Here is a 17,306-nt window from a genome sequence, read left to right as displayed (position 1 = left end):
CGACGGCCTCTGATGACCGTTGGCGGAGGCACTCTGGCCGCAGCCTAATTGTTATCGCGCGCCCTTGGCGCCTACGGTGCGAGGCGCTGCGCAGAAATGTAACGAACGTCAGACGTGTGCAGAGGTTATCGCTGTGATGGTGGCGGGCGGGCGGGAGCAGAGGCCTGACTGAGGGCAGATTGGGTGGGAGGATGCAGCCGCGGCGGCGTCAGGCAGATTGGTGAGGGTGGGGGGGAGTCTCGGCCGGCCGCCGCCACTGCACTGGCTGTTTCGGTGCGGGACGGGCCGTATCAGGTGAGTCTCTGCGCCACGCGTGTGCTGTGGTGTGGTGTATGGTGTGGTATGGTGCGATATGGTGTAGTGTGCTGTGCGTGTGACTCCACTCAGTTTGGCAGTCTCCTCTTCCAAGTGTCACCCATTCCATAAAGAGGTGACCGTGAAAATGAGGGACACTAAAAGTTAGAACCGAGGCTTTTTTTTTCTATTTTACTCTAGTTTCTGCAAGACCCGTTTAGCAGAGTTCTACTGATTCATTCCTTTACCAATTCGCGTCAGCTACACACTTTAGCAGCATAATTTAAATAATGGCGGTAATAGCAGTAGTTACTACTGTTCTTGTCGCAAGTTTTTTAACATGTACCTGGACGGATGTTTCTTTTTATGTAAGCCTGCCGCATCAGAATGAAAATAGAAACCGTAGAGACTTCTTCCGTAAAAAGATAATGTATTTCAACTGCATTTAACGTCTCGCAGAACTCACAAAAAAAACTGTTAGATATCTACATCCACATGGCGACATTGAAATCTACTCTTAAGTGCCTGGCAGAGGGTTCATTGATCCACCTCCACAATAATTCTCCGTTGTTACACTCTCGAACAGCGTGCGGAAAAAACGAACACCTATATATTTCCGCGCCAGCTCTGATTTCCCTTATGTTACTAGGACAATCGTATTTCTCTGTGTAGGTCGACGTCAACAAAATATTTTCACATTCGGGGGAGAAAGCTGGTGATTGAAATTTGTTTTAACGATATCCTCCCCAACTCCCAAATCATGTCCTTGACATTTCCTCTCCTATTTCTCTATAATACAAAACGTGCTACCCTTCTGTAAATTTTTCGGTGTGTTTTGTTAATCCTATCTGGCAAGTTCCCCATACAGCGCAGCAGTACTGCAAAAGAAATTGACAAGCGTAATGTAGACAGTCTCTTTAGTCGATCTGGTGCATCTTCTAAGTGTTTTGCCAATACAACACAGTCCTTTGTTCGCCTTCCCCACAACATTTCTTGTGTGTTTTATCCAATTAGGTTGTTCGTAATGATAATTCCTAGATATTTAGCTGAATTTACGGCGTTTGGATTTTATTGATTTATCGTGTAACCGAAGGTTAACGGGTTCATTTTAGCACTCATGTCGATGACGTTACACTTTTCATTATATAGGGTCGATTCCCGATTTTCATACCATACAGATATCTTTTCTAAATAGTTTTACCATTTGTTTGATCTTCTGATGACTTTACTAGACGATAAACGACATCATCATCCGCAAATATCCTATGACGGCTGCTCAGACCGTCTCCTAAATCGTTTATATAAATAAGGAACAGTAGAGGTAATATAACACTACCTTAAGGAACACCAGATATTACTTCTCCTTTACTCGATGACTTTAGATCAGTTACTGCGAACTGTGACTTCTCTAACAGAAGATCACGAATCTAGTGGAGTAACTGAGACGGTATTCCATAAGCATGCAATTTGATTACAAGCCGATTTTGAGGTACGGTGTCAATAGTCTTCTGGAAATCTAGAACCACGGAATCAGTTAATCAATCTGAAACCCCTTGTCGATAGCACTCAACACTTCGTATCAGTAAATAGCTAGTTGTTTCACAAGAACGATGTTTTCTAAATCCGTGATGACTATGTGTGATCAATATTTTCACCAAACTAAGTAAGAATATGGATGTAACTTGGATGTTTGATTTATTACGGTATTGACGGTAAATCACCAGCTATCAGGCAAGTCAAAACTAGTACAATCAGAATATGGGAAGTAGTCGCGTCTAAAAGAATGTCACACGCCTAACAGACAAATAGTATTTACTATTCTCTCTGTCTTAGCACTAGGTAGCTGTCTATCTGCCTTCCAGTGTCTAAATGTGTTGCTCGTTCACATTCAAAACGATGATTATTAAACAAATTGTTCCCGGTTGTTCGTTAACCGTGTTCTGCACATTCTGTCAGCAATTCTAGAACACCCTCCCTACATTAACAAAAGACAAGCTGGTGGCAGGAACTTTATATATTTACCAGTTTAGCTATAACCTGTCTCTGCGCTATTTTATGTGCCTATGATAGCGAAAATAAACCGAGTAAATCAGATGGAAAGATGCTATTTTGGAAAGAGTTGCAATATCCGCAGGTAGTCTAGATAGCTGCTCCTGCCACTTTCCCCTTAATATTTACTTCACTACGACCGTTTTCTCTTGAAAGAGGATACTGACCGCCATTTGTAAACACTGAGTCATACTTACAGCGCTTCAATACTTGTCAGGCTAATCCAACTTGAATACAGAAATTCCGATAATATGTGGAAAGTGGAGCTACTGAGGAACTATTTCATTGCCTTTTGATCTGTTAGGCAGGTTCAATTTTCTGCTTAATTGTAGATGGAAGCTTCTTGAATCTCTTCCCACTAGAGCAGGTAATTTCATTCTGACACGTGGACTAGGAGTCAAAGTCCAGATGAAACTATTTTGGTGTAATGTATTGTGATTGTCTAAATCAAGGCTTACTTCGAAATGATTTTTATTGCCAGCGACAAAAGCCATTAAACAGTAAATATGTTAGGAAACAAGTGTAACAATTTCAGAAACCTTAAAAAGAATTCTGCAGGGTTGTCTACTTGACACAATGTTTTTATTGTTCGCTGTTACTCGGTAAAGCCTTTATAAACCCTTAACTCACGAGGTGACTTTTCTAAAAATGGTTCAAATGGCTCTGAGCACTATGGGACTTAACATCTATGGTCATCAGTCCCCTAGAACTTAGAACTACTTAAACCTAACTAACCTAAGGAAGGCACACAACACCCAGCCATCACGAGGCAGAGAAAATCCCTGACCCCACCGGGAATCGAACCCGGGAACCCGGGCGTGGGAAGCGAGAACGCTACCGCACGACCACGAGATGCGGGCTGGTGACTTTTCTGTTACATATTCCACGACATACTGTCTCTGGGGCCTCTATGTTAACACTGAGACTTAGGGGGAAAATCATTTGAAAACTTTCATTTCGGTTATATAACATTTATTTTTACAATTACTTCAGTGTTGATTAAATGTTCTTCGATGTTTTTATTGCACTAAATAAAACCTGCGGTATTTCATTTTTATCGCCTAAAATCACTTACCGTCGTGCGATTTTTTAAGTAGTACACATAGACAAACTGTTAGAGGATTGAATTTTACATTCCGAGAAATTATATTACCTTTGTACCATGTACATTTTCACATAAAACTAAATTTTAGCGTCTAGACTTGTAAATGAAAATTGCATTCGATGGGACGAAAAGAAAGTCTGCAAAAGTGACATACACCCCAGGGATCTTTATTCTCTTGTACCGTAACTCAGGACCCACCCGATGGTAAGTAACACTTTTTATTGGAGAAACAGGAAGTAGTCCAACAACATTGTCCTGAATTTGTTCCTGTGAATGATGATTTTGTTCACAATCAGAATTGTGATCACTGGTTACTGACAAACCGTCGTGTTTATCCTCTATTTCTTGATCTATGTCACTGGCATGCTCCCCTATTCACCGTAAAGCAAATTCATCAAAATTTGGATCGTTAAAATTGACACATTCCTGCGAACAAATTTTGTGCTATAGTAAGAAAACAGGCAATCAATCCACTAGGCACGGTCTAGGGGACCCCAAATGTGTCAAGAACACGTTCAGCAGCAAAGGAAGACGATAACTCCGCAAACAATAGAACATTACAGAGGTGGCGATTTTAGGAGGGTAGGTCGAATACTGTAGCACTCCGCTAGAAGGAGAGCGATTTCGAAAACTCTGGTGTGGTCTCTCAGGCCACATCTCGTGAGTTAAGGGTTTCCTTCAGGTGCAATGACCCAGAACTATAATTCCGTAAGCAAACGCGGAGTGAAAATACGCAAAATAAGCTAACACTCTAGCCTTGAGATCAACACTGTGGGAAATACTTCTCGGCATAACATGCTAAACTGAGCTTCTTGATTAGTTTCTTTGTGTGTTCAGTCAGTTTTATCTTGTTTTCCATTTGGGTCCCAATGCATTTTACACATTCCGTTTCACTTCGTTTGCCTATTTCTGTTGATACCTGATCATTATGGCATGTGTCATGTAGCATAATATGAGTCGTTCTGATATTAAGACTCAAAATGTCAACTGTGAATCACAAGTAATTGTTCAGCTATCAACTGACTGTTTTGTAAGGCTGAGATTATACCTTTGATTAGTGTGCCTGTGACAGCAGCGAACGTAATAGTTTCGGAACCGCACTTTAAAGTCTTTGGAACATCATTAGTGTAGGTTAAGAAAGAGATTGGATTCAGCACCGATATCTGTGGGACTTCACATATCATGTGCCCCCCGCCCTCTAACCCATGCCTGTGACTCCATATGATTTCCATCATGAAGGTGAGATTCCATCTCTGAAGGAGGAATGCCATTAATGACACAATTTACTAGTTTGCCAAGTAGAATTGTGTGATCTACACACTCAAAGATTTAGGCAAGTACACAAAACATTGTAACAGGATACGATAATTAGCTTACCTTAACAACAAATTAGTTTGTCAGACTCGGTATTGCTTTCTCTGTGGAGAGATCTTATGCCCAATTAAATAGCCATTTTTTGTCACGGCCGCTTTCTCATAGACTTTTGAAATCACTGGAAGGAGTCAAGTTTCGCTTATCTCCAGTTTTACAGATCGTTGTTCCTAAGCATATGCAAGTCTGTTACGAAATAGTCCCCAAGTTTCTCACAGATTACACAGATAGCATAAGGATAAACCTATGAAATATGCATGAGATTTAAATATTTTACTAGAAGCTCCATTATGGTCAACATAATTAGAGCCTTTTATATTCTCCCTCGTTGCTGTATTTTTGAAACTCTTGTTGTTGGTGGTGCATGCAGTATCTTCATACATTAGGTTGGTGCATAAGTTGGTAGCGCTTTTCTAACCATTTAAATACTACAGATACACATAACAGAGACCTTAGTCAGCAATAATATATTCTCCTTCACTGTTCACAACAGTCTGCCAACGCTGGGGTAACTTTTAGATTCCACGACTGTAGAAAGGACGTTATTTTTTAGGCGAAGATCTCGTCGCGCCATGGTCGGAGCACATTTTCATCCGACAAGGAAGTTCCTTGAAAGTTGTTTGATACAGGACGGGAAAGGTGAAAATCTAAGGTCGCAAGATCAGGTGAATAACGTGGGTGCAGAATGAATTCCTATACTATCTCCTCTGTGCTGTTTTCTTGTCACCCTACCAGAATGCGGGCGTTATTGTCGAGTAGCGTCACTTCACGCAGTCTTCTTGGTAGTTGTTCTTGGACTGCTCCTGAAAGACGTCTCAGCTGTTGACAGTAAATGTCAGCAGTGGCAGTTGCATGACATTATCTTTTGTGAATGCGAGCAGCTCTTTGTACGAGGAGTTGCTGCTTTCTTTGAGCTCAACCATTCCTTTTTTTCCTTACGTTAGCGTAAAGACACCAATTCTCGACACCAGTAACAATACAAGAGGGAAGTGGTCGGTGTTGTCCACGAACCAATTGATGACGAGCAGCAGAGATGCATATATGGCCACCTGCTGATTTTTGTGATTTTGGCTGAGAGTTGCGATACCCATACACCCGATTTTTGTACCATCCCCTTTGCATTCAAATGTCACGCGACGGTGGAATGATCACAGTTCATTACATTCGCCAGTTCTCGAGTATAGTGATGTGGATTACTGTGGATTAACTAGTTTAAATCATCTCCATCGAATCCCGAAGGTGAAGTGTCACTGATGAGACGGCCGCTGTGGCCGAGCGGTTCTAAGCGCTTCAGTCCGGAACCGTGCTGCTGCTACGGTCGCAGGTTCGAATCCTGCCTCAGGCATGGATGTGTGTGATGTCCTTAGGTCAGTTAGGTTTAAGTAGTTCTGAGTTTAGGGGACTAACGACATCAAATGTTAAGTCCCATAGTACTTGGAGCCGTTTGATTTTTGTCACTGATGTCAAAACAATCATCCTCAAAGCGAGAAAACCATTTTCTTGTTGTGCTCTGTCTCCTCACACGGCGCAAATTTTTCTGACAGCCTCCGCTGCTGTCACACCTCTGCTGAATTCAAGTAGAAGATCCTGTATGAAATGTTCCTATTTCTCTACTTTGCATCCCACTTTTTAGCGTCCATAGCTCCACTCATTACCTTCAAATGACAAAACGATAATACGTGAACTCAAATAGCAACAGTGACCTACCAATAAAAAATGACAACCGATAAATAAACCGATAGCAATCGAACACCAACACGTAAAACAAGACCACTGCAAACTTATGCACCAGCCTATTACAAATGTTGAAACGTCCCCTTAGAAAAATTATAAATGACTGTGCTTAAACTGACACACAATATTTTTAGCGCAACGCAATCTGACTTTTAATAATCCCTACAAAAGAATGCCCCTGACTAACAATAACCTATACGTTTCATGAATCACTTACCTCACAAAAATCTTCGTTACTCAAACTACTGCAATACAGCGAGCGCCAATACTGCCAGTTAAATAAAAGATTCTAACTACTGAAGGCACTAACTCCTGATAGGCATAGTTAGCAAATGAAAGATTTTGATAAAGAACAAACAATGTATTTACCTTAACAGTTTTCAAAAGTCATAATATTTATCAATTCATGACATCCAGTCTTACAAATTTACTCTCTCTGATGGGCACACGTCCAGATCATCCGCTCTCAAAACTCCGCCGTCTCTCTCCCCACGTCCACCACTGCTGGCGGCTCACCTCCAACTGCGCAACGCTATGCGCTGTTAACAGCCAACAGCCCAACACTACAATAGCCAACAACAATGCAAACCAGCCACAGACTGCACACAGCACAGCCAGTGACTTTCATACAGAGCGCTACGTGGCGCAACCAATAAAAAAAACCTATACAGCCCACTTACAATGTGCGCATCCGCATTGATTTGTTTACCCTTTGGGGAAGTAAACAGTGCCGCCATTTGGCACAGGGCAATAGTGTGGAACGTCAGTGTCGCACGGTAATCCCGTCGTCTTCCCAGAGTTGCTTATTTTTTCAGGTACCTACCACAAAGAGTTTGGTCTAAAATGTATGGCAGCTAATAAACAAATGGCTCAAATGGCTCTAAGCACTATGGGACTTAACGTCTGAGGTCATCAGTCTCCTAGAACTTAGAACTACTGAAACCTAACTAACCTAAAGATATCACACACATCCATGCCCGAGGCAGGATTCGAACCTGCGACCATAGCAGCAGTGCGGTTCTGGACAAGCGCCTAGAACCGCTCGGCCACAGCGGCCGGCACTAATAAACAGTTTTCAAAACGTTTCGTAGTTACGGCTGTTAAACATCAGGAATGTTTTTTACTGTTTAAATACTTACAAATATTAGTTTCTAAACCGTAATTAAAGGTTTCTGAGGAGCGCATAAAATTGTGTATTCATACCTTCTTACCACATGGTGTGGTTTTCCTGCTGTATTACGTTTTTATAGTGTCTGTTTTTCTTTACAGTTTGTCACCTGCAACAGTATACAACTTAATGTAGGCAAAACATTTACGCAAAAATTACGATTTCCAAACTGTTGTGGCTATGCCTGAGATTAATAATTTATGTGAAAGGTTGTGTGTGTGTATCTATTTACATTATGTTTCACTTACGGTTTCTATTTTCGTCATCTTCTTCATTGTCAAGCTAAGTGTTTTGAGTAGTCACTGTCACTGTCAGCTGTGACAACAAGATGGCGGACAGTGGAACAGTAGATGAAAAAAGAAACCGTTAGTGAAACATAATGTAAATAGATACACACACACAACCTTTCACATAAATTATTAATCTCCGGCATAGCCACAACAGTTTGGAAATTGTAATTTTTGCGTAAATGTTTTGCCTTCATTAAGCCTTATGTAGATGCAGGTGACAAACTGTAAATTAAAACAGACATTATAAAAACGTAATACAGCAGGACAACCACACCATGTGGTAAGAAGGTATGAATACACAACCTGTAATTACGATTTAGAAACTAATATTTGTATGTATGTAAACAGTCAAAAGCATTCCTTATGTTTAATAGCCACAACAATAAAAAAACCAACTGATGATGGTGTAACTACAGTAAAACATGTCTGGGACCATAAACAAAACTGTGTTTTGCTAAAGGCGGACCACACTCAAAAACATATGTTATTGTTAAAGCAAACACAGACAAAAGAGCTTCAACATCAAGATGCATTCAGAATACTTCAGATCCCGATTTCCGGCTAGAACTCAGTTGAATTATGCCAAGTCCAGCGTTCTGCTCTCAGAGGAAGTCCGTGTCAGCTCGTCCGTGCGTTTCGCCGCCCTGTTACTGATTTCCGAACGGCTTGTCGTTTGCTCAATGGAACTGCTCACTCCGTTGTCGAAACCCAGGACTATAGTACACCAACAGTTCCTTGATAGTGACCGGGCCAAATATCTCACGAAATAAGCGTCAAACGAAAAAACTACAAAGAACGAAACGTGTCTAGCTTGAAGGGGGAAACCAGATGGCGCTATGGTTGGCCCGCTAGATGGCGCTGCCATAGGTCAAACGGGTATCAACTGCGTTTTTTTTAATAGTAACCCCCATTTTTTATTACATATTCGTGGAGTACGTAAAGAAATACGAATTAGTTGGACCACTTTTTTCGCTTTGAGATAGATGGCGCTGTAATAATCACAACGTATAAGAACGTGGTATCACGTAACATTCCGCCAGTGCGGACGGCATTTGGTTCGTAATACATTACCAGTGTTAAAATTGGCCGTTTAGCAGTTGCGGAAAAGGTCGACATCGTGTTGATGTATGGCTGTTGTGACCAAAATGCCCAACGGGCGTGTGCTATGTATGCTGCTCGGTATCCTGGACGACATCATCCAAGTGTCCTGACCGTTCGCCGGATAGTTACGTTATTTAAAGAAGCAGGAAGTGTTCAGCCACATGCGAAACGTCAACCACGACCTGCAATAAATGGTGATGTACAAGTAGGTGTTTTAGCTGCTGTCGCAGCTAATCCGCACATCAGTAGCAGACAAACTGCGCGAGAATCGGGAATCTCAAAAATGTCGGTGTTGAGAATGCTACATCAACATCGATTGCACCCATACCATATTTCCATGCACCAGGAATTTCATGGCGACAGCGTTGAACGTCGTGTACAGTTCTGCCACTGGGCACATGAGAAATTACGGGACGTTGACAGATTTTTTGCGCGCGTTCTATTTAGCGACGAAGCGTCATTCACCAGCAGTGGTAACGTAAACCGGCATAATATGCACTATTGGGCAACGGAAAATCAACGATTGCTGCGACAAGTGGAACATCAGTAACCTTGGCGGGTTAATGTGTGGTGCAGCATTATGGGAGGAAGGATGATTGGCCCCCATTTTATCGATGGCAATCTAAATGGTGCAATGTATGCTGATTTCCTACGTAATGTTCTACCGATGTCACTACAAGAAGTTTCACTGCATGACAGAATGGCGATGTACTTCCAACATGATGGATGTTCGGCACATAGCTCGCGTGCGGTTGAAGCGGTATTGAATAGGATATTTCATGACAGGCGGATTGGTCGTCGAAGCACCATACCATGCCGCACGTTCACCGGATCTGACGTCCCCGGATTTCTTTCTGTGGGGAAATTTGAAGGATATTTGCTATTGTGATCCACCGACAACGCCTGACAACATGCGTCAGCGCATTGTCAATGCATGTGCGAACATTACGGAAGGCGAATTACTCACTGTTTAGAGGAATGTCGTTACACGTATTGCCAAATGCATTGAGGTTGACGTACATCATTTTGAGCATTTATTGAATTAATGTGGTATTTACAGGTAATCACGCTGCAACAGCATGCATTCTCAGAAATGATTAGTTCACAAAGGTACATGTATCACATTGAAACAATCGAAATAAAATGTTCAAGCGTACCTACGTTCTGTATTTTAATTTTAAAAAACCACCTGTTACCAGCTGTTCTTTTAATATTGTGAGTCATGTGTTTGTGACTATTACATAGCCATCTAATACAAAGCGAAAAAAGTGGTCCAACTAAAACATTCATGTTTCTTTATATACTACACGAATATGTGATAAAAAATCGGGGTTCCTATTTTAAAAAACACAGTTGATATCCGTTTCACTTATGGCAGCGCCATCTAGCGGGCCAACCATAGCGCCATCTGGTTTCCCCCTTCAAGCTAGACAAGTTTCGTTCTTTGTAGTTTTTTTCGTTTGACGCTTATTTCGTGAGTTATTTTTCCCGGTCATGATCAGTGGACCACCCTGTATTTAAAATATTATTGAGGAACGTTATTTCTCATAAATTTGGAAAGTGTTTGACTGATTTACTTTCAATTTTTACATGATACAGTATCAGAAATTCAGACAGACATAGGTTAAATAGACAGACATAGGTTCAAAAGACAAGTGCTCTACCATGTGAGCTACCCATGCACGACTCACGCCCCCTCCTCACAGCTTTACTTCCGCCAGTGCCTCGTCTCCTCCCTTCCAAACTTGCCAACGAAAGGCAAAGGTCCCGAGTTCCAATCTCGGTCCAGCACACAGTTTTAGTCTATCAGGAAGTTTCATATCAGCACACACTCCGCTGCAGAGTGAAAGCCTCATTCTGGAAACAAACCATCCCGCTGTGGTTAAGCCATGTCTCCGCAATATCCTTTCTTTCAGGAGTGCTACTGCAAGGTTTGCAGGATAGCTAATGTAGGGTTTGGAATGTGTGAGACGGGTGCTGGCGGAGGTGTGGATTTGTGTGGGAGGGGGTAGGAGGGGGGGCGTGAGTCGTGCTTGGGTAGCTCAGTTCATAGAGCACTTGCCCACATAAGGAAAAGGCTCCAAGTTCAAGATTCAGTCGGGCACACATATTTAATCTATCAGAAAGTTTTATATCAGCGCACACTCTGTCGATCCGAAATGTCGTTCTGGAGACAACCTATACGTTTTCTCTTAAAAAGCGATCACCAGAAAGAAGTAGCTATGCTATGAAAATGTGGAGTTTCGTTGTCTTTCTCACAGTTAGTTTTAACCACGATACCAGAACATGCAAAAAATTACAGAACTTGTTTCTCCCATAAACATTCTTTCTCCTTATACATAATTTTAAAAAAAATTGTATACGGAACAATGTGCTATTTTGCGTTCTTTTATAGGAAACAGCTTTACCAGCTTATGAGCAGAACACTATTCTGGAATAAGACTACGCGAAATGCGGTCATTGAAGCCATTCATCCAGCAACTAGAGACTGGTTCTCGTACGCTGTACATCGCTGATCCCAAACGACTAAATCACTCATTTTAAGTGACTTCAGTTCCCTATCAGGATTTCGTTCACAGCAACAATGAACAAGCGTCATCGTCACTGAGGGGCGAGAAGAGGAGATGGACAGAGAGGGAGGTAGGGAATGGTCATAGAGAGGGGAAGGCGGGGTGGACAGAGCGAGGGGTAGGAATAGATGGAGAGTGAAAGGAAAAAGGAGGAGATGGACAGAGCGAGGGGGAGGAGTAGATGGAGAGTGAAAGGAAAAAGGAGATGATGGACAGAGACAGAGGAAGGAAGTGATGCACAAGAGGAAGGGGCAAGGAGAAAGATTCTCATACATTTTTAGCAATTGGAAAGGAATGCCAAGTAGTGGCATATAAGGTTGTGCTAAAAAGTAACGTCTCCGAACTTTTTATGCGAAAGCTCTTAAAGCTTTTTAAATAAAATAAAACAAACTTTATTAACATTATGAACATTCTACATATTTGTTCTTGATCTCTACGTCCTTACTTCTCAACGTAGTCACACTGGTGAAGAATACAGTTTTCTGACCGAGAGACCAAATTGTTGATACCCTCTCCGTACAGTGTTTGGCTTTCCTGACGGAGTCACATCATCACCTCTGCTTGCAGTGCTTCATCACTATGAAGGCGAATTCCTCGAGGGCGTTCTGTAAGTTTTGGAAACAGATGAAAATCGGATGGGGTTCAAGTCGGGACTGTATGGACGATGATCGATGACAGGTAACTCAAGACACTGGATAGTGTGGTCTGTCTTCGTCATGGGGAGGACAGGGTACTCCGTGTAAGAACGAAGTTTTCTGCGGGTATAGCACTCTGTTTCTCACGTACCGACATAGCTACGTCACACACTGCAGTGTTACACGCTACGATTCGGAGCCCTCTATTGCCAGAGGGCTGCAGCTTCCGTCATCGAAGAGGAAAGTCGACCGGGTGATATGCATGACATTAGAGAGCAGAATAATAATTTTATGTGTTACTTTTCAGCACGCCTTCGCATGATACGGTTTCATTTGAACAATCAAAGTTGGTGCGTATATTTATACACATTGTTTGGGGAGCACTTTCTCCCAAGTGATCAAATGTAAACAGAACTACAGTATTTTAAACAGTTTCCGAAATATTTGAGGCAAATTAAACTAAAGTAGTTACTATGTGTTCGGTAGAGCGAAGCGATTATTCATCTTGAAAGCTGATGCAAACCAACTTAGGACTAAACTAAATTCATACTAACTAATTTCCTTTATAGCTTGCTGAAAAAAAAAGAAATTTGTAACTGTATTTTTTAATCAAATTACAGGTTGATCAACAGTTGAAGATATTGTGAAGTCTTTTACTTGACCGTACACCTTTGTTTTTCCACTATGTTCTGCAGAAGCATCGGTTGGCTCATCTGCATTTTTGTGGTAGTAGTCATGGCTCCCGACTACAGCGGCACAGTTTCCATTAAAGGTAAAAGTTTAACTTCTTTGAATTGATATAATTCTGAGTACGATAGTGAATAACAGTTTCACACCAAGTATTGAAATACATATTCAATTTTTGCATTGAGGTTTTAACGAATTTCTTTTCCAGGCTTCGATCCGGGAGTCACAATCAACCGTTCAAGAACCGACACTCCAGGTGAGTATATATTTTCTATTCTTGCTAAAGACAAATCATGGTGCTAACTTATTGGGGCAGCGTTATTTCGTGATTTAATTGCTGTCTGCAGTCGTAGTGTAATCATATTATTACCAGAATGGAAAATGCTCCTATCATGGTACAGAAAAAGAATATGTCCTGCACATAGTTAGTTAGGGATGTAAAAGAAGGGAACAACATTTTCAACTTACCTGGCACCTTCGAAGCCATTGAAATAAAAAACCTTGACATTTTTGCCCTTTCTTACTTGTTAGTATTGGCACCCATGTCATGTAATACAAAGAATAGTGCCAAGCAAATTAACATGATACATGATGTCGTCCCTCCAGGAACAAATCCACACCCAGAAATTCTGTATTCCCAGAAAAAGCTTTCGTAGCTGTTATACGTATGCTCATCGGCCGTATGATGTTGTATATTCTCTGCTACGGCTGGTAAATCTAAATTTCTTGAGCAGGATCAGAGACTGTAGCCTAAAATTTGCAAGATGCTGGTGTGCCAAGATCTAGCGCCTACGATAGCTCACTATTTTGGGGAAGTACGTTTAACTAATAAAACGGGCAGATATATCAAGACGCTTTCATTTAAACGTCTTTGAAGCTGCTAGATAAGCCGAATAGCTAGTTCCATTCTTATACATCCGTAACTCGCCTATTTTGTGCTTGATACATTTTTCATTCTGCTCCCAACTTTTATAATTCCATAATTTCCACTAGGGCTGGTGATAAAATATCGATATCAAATGGCATTTTCGAGTTCCGATATATTTATTTATATTATATTTTTGCCAATTTTCGGGAAATATTTGAAGTTGTCCTTTTGAAGGTGCAGTAGAACATAACTTTACTTTCACTGTCTGAATGAGTCTTACTATTTTTTGAACTTTCATCATGTCCAGTCTTCCTCTTTGACTGTGTGAAGCAAGTATAGAAGGAACAAAGAAGTATTCCGATTGCACTGCGGAAGGGTGGGGGGGCGGGGCGGGCTGGAATAACAAGGTTTCCGATGTCAAAAATAATTGCTGAAAACGATGAACAAAAATCTAAATGACAAGACTGGTCTTCGCGTTGGGCGGAGGCGTGTGAGGGGAAATGCTGATGTAATCAGCCCTTGGCCCTACCAGCGGAAACTGCAACGTTCAGCTTAGCCATGCAGTTCTGACTAGGTCGGAACGTTGGCAGAAATGAAAAAATAGGAAATCCGGCATGAAGTACGACGCACAAATCCGATATGTGACGAAACCGAAAAACAGACCTGCCGAACAGTTTTTATTGTGCCATTTACATTCCGTGACGACTGTTAAATAAGTGTTTACATCAAATCGTGAACATCCATCATTTTCTTTTCAGTTCCTGTTCCAATGGGGAGATACAGGCTGCTAGCTTGTTGATGTACAGAACATCTAATAATAAATCAATACTTAAACAAACACCTCTAAGATTGGCAGTATATTTACAACGTGCAGCCGATCTTTTATATAGGCAGGTACGTCGATATATTGGTCTACTGTAATATTTTTCAATATATCGAAGGCCGATAGTGATATTTTCTAAATATCGATATATGGGACTACCGACTTTTTTAAAAAAATATTAACAGCGTTAATTTTGCGATTAGATCGCCATAGATTAGAGAAAGCTTTTGACAATGTTGACTGGAATACACTCTTTCAAATTCTGAAGGTGGCAGGTGTAAAATACAGGGAACAAAAGGCTATTTACAATTTGTACGGAAACCAGATGGCAGTTATAAGAGTCGAGGGGCATGAAAGGGAAGCAGTGGTTGGGAAGGGAGTGAGACAGGGTTGTAGCCGCTCCCCGATGTTATTCAATCTGTATATTGAGCAAGCAGTAAGGGAAACAAAAGAAAAATTCGGAGTAGGTATTAAGAAGAAATAAAAGCTTTGAGGTTCGCCGATGACATTGTAATTCTGTCAGAGACAGCAGAGGACTTGGGAGAGTAGTTGAACGGAATGGACAGTGTCTTGAAAGGAGGATATAAGATGAACATCAACAAAATCAAAACGAGGATAATGGAATGTAATCAGGCGATGCTGAGGGAATTAGATTAGGAAAAGAGACACTTAAAGCAGCAGTTAAGTTTTGCTATTGGGGGAGCAAAATAACTGATGATGTTCGGAGTAGATAGGATATGAAATGTAGACTCGCAATGGCAAGGAAAGCGTTCTGAAGAAGAGAAATTTGTTAACACCGACTATAGATTTAAGTGTCCGAAAGCCTTTTCTGAAAGTATTTGTATGGAGTATAGCCATGTTTGGAAGTGAAACATGGACGATAAATAGTTTGGACACGAAGAGAATAGAAGCTTCCGAAATATGGTGCTACAGAAGAATGCTGAAGATTAGATGGGTAGATCACATAACTTATGAGGAGGTACTGAATAGAATTGGGGAGAAGAGGAGATTGTGGCACAACTTGACTAGAAGAAGGGATCGGTTGGCAGGACATGTTCTGAGGTATCAAGGGATCACCAATTTAGTATTTTAGGGCAGCGTGGAGGGGAAAAATCGTAGAGGCAGACCAAGAGATGAATACACTGACCAGATTCAGAATGATGTTGGCTGCAGTACGTACTGGGAGATGAAGAAGCTTGCACAGGATAGAGTAGCATGGAGAGCTGCATCAAACCAGTCTCAGGACTGAAGACCACAACAACAACAGCTTGACAGCCTGCGTCTACGTCAGCGTGGTTACTTTGCTGTTCACAATAAAGAGCCTGGCGGATGATTCAATGAACCGCCTTCAAGCTGTCTCTCTACCATTCTACTCTCGGACGACGCGTGGGAAAAACGAGCATTTAAATTTCTCTGTGCGAACCCTGATTTTTCTTATTTTATCGTGATGATCATTTCTCCCTATGAAGGTGGGTGCAAACAGAATGTTTTCGCAATCGGAGGAGAAAACTGGCGATTGAAATTTCATGAGAAGATCCCGTCGCAACGAGAAACGCTTTGTTTTAACGATTGCCACTTCAATTCAAGTATAATGTAGAGTTTTGTTGAGTCGGGAGACGACTGATTCGGTAGAGGTCTTTTTTATTGTTTTTTGAACCATATTTCTTATATCGTGCCAACGGGTAAAGCTTTCACAAAATAACAGGTCGCTTATTAATGACATGTATGTGACTGCCATCTTACAACATTTGAACCGATTGGCACAAGTTTGGAACTATAAATGGAAAGCGAAAGAAATTCACAATAACGCGTTTTCTGCGTGTAAAATCTAAATGAAACTAGACTTTTGAAAGCGAGTTTTCCGAGTCCTTCTGAAATTAATTCTTGTTTTTTGTATATCTTAATCACTTTAGACTATTTTCGTGCACACAGTTCACGTAAGAATGAACTTTACGTGCTACGATTAGCTCGATTTTAAACCATCGTATCTCGACAACGAATAAAAATTCCTGGCTAAAGAAAATTAGCTTTTAGTTTATTTTTTCTACGCTAGTGCAAGGTTTGAATCGATTTGTATAAGTTTAAAGCATAGAAGTGGTGTGCTTCAGATACCTCCCATGAAATGGTGTTCTCTCCTTTTTTTTCACCTATAATCCGAATGGTGAACATGGAGAATCTGTCATTAGCTGAGCATTAACTTCAGCCCAATTGACATAATTTGCAAAAGGAAGTAATCGATTCTCAAAATTTGCCTCGGCGTCAGCTCCGGGTGGTCGTTCGAACTTCGTTTAGTATACTTGTAAACGTACTTTTGTGTTGCTGATCTATCGATAGTCGCTTCTCTGGCAAGTGTATGGCGCAAGAGTAGTGTGTGGGTATAGCACAGTGTTAATGCCGTGGATGTAGCTCATGTTTCTCAAGTTATTGTGAGATAATTAAAAAAGTTTGCCATTCAAGTTGTACACTTCATGCCAACGTTCACGGCTCGATGTTAATATTTTCTTGAAATATTACGGCCGGCCGAAGTGGCCGTGCGGTTAAAGGCGCTGCAGTCTGGAACCGCAAGACCGCTACGGTCGCAGGTTCGAATCCTGCCTCGGGCATGGACGTT

General features: G+C 41.4%; 1 protein-coding gene across 1 annotated transcript in view; it reads left to right on the top strand.

Moving 5' to 3' along the window:
• The first annotated feature begins 222 nt into the window (after nucleotides 1-222).
• LOC124616128 (26S proteasome non-ATPase regulatory subunit 10-like) overlaps nucleotides 223-17,306 on the top strand; it is a 56,911-nt gene continuing 39,827 nt past the window's right edge. Inside the window, exons 1-3 of the mRNA XM_047144395.1 lie at nucleotides 223-294; nucleotides 12,938-13,089; nucleotides 13,213-13,260. Coding sequence (XP_047000351.1) covers nucleotides 13,002-13,089; nucleotides 13,213-13,260 — 136 coding nt within the window. The 5' untranslated portion in view covers nucleotides 223-294; nucleotides 12,938-13,001. The remainder of the gene's footprint in view (nucleotides 295-12,937; nucleotides 13,090-13,212; nucleotides 13,261-17,306) is intronic.

This window comes from Schistocerca americana, chromosome 5, assembly GCF_021461395.2.
Source record: "Schistocerca americana isolate TAMUIC-IGC-003095 chromosome 5, iqSchAmer2.1, whole genome shotgun sequence".
Classification (NCBI taxonomy): Eukaryota; Metazoa; Arthropoda; class Insecta; order Orthoptera; family Acrididae; genus Schistocerca; species Schistocerca americana.
Note: the sequence above shows the minus strand (reverse complement) of the source record. Positions and strands in the feature narration are given on the sequence as shown.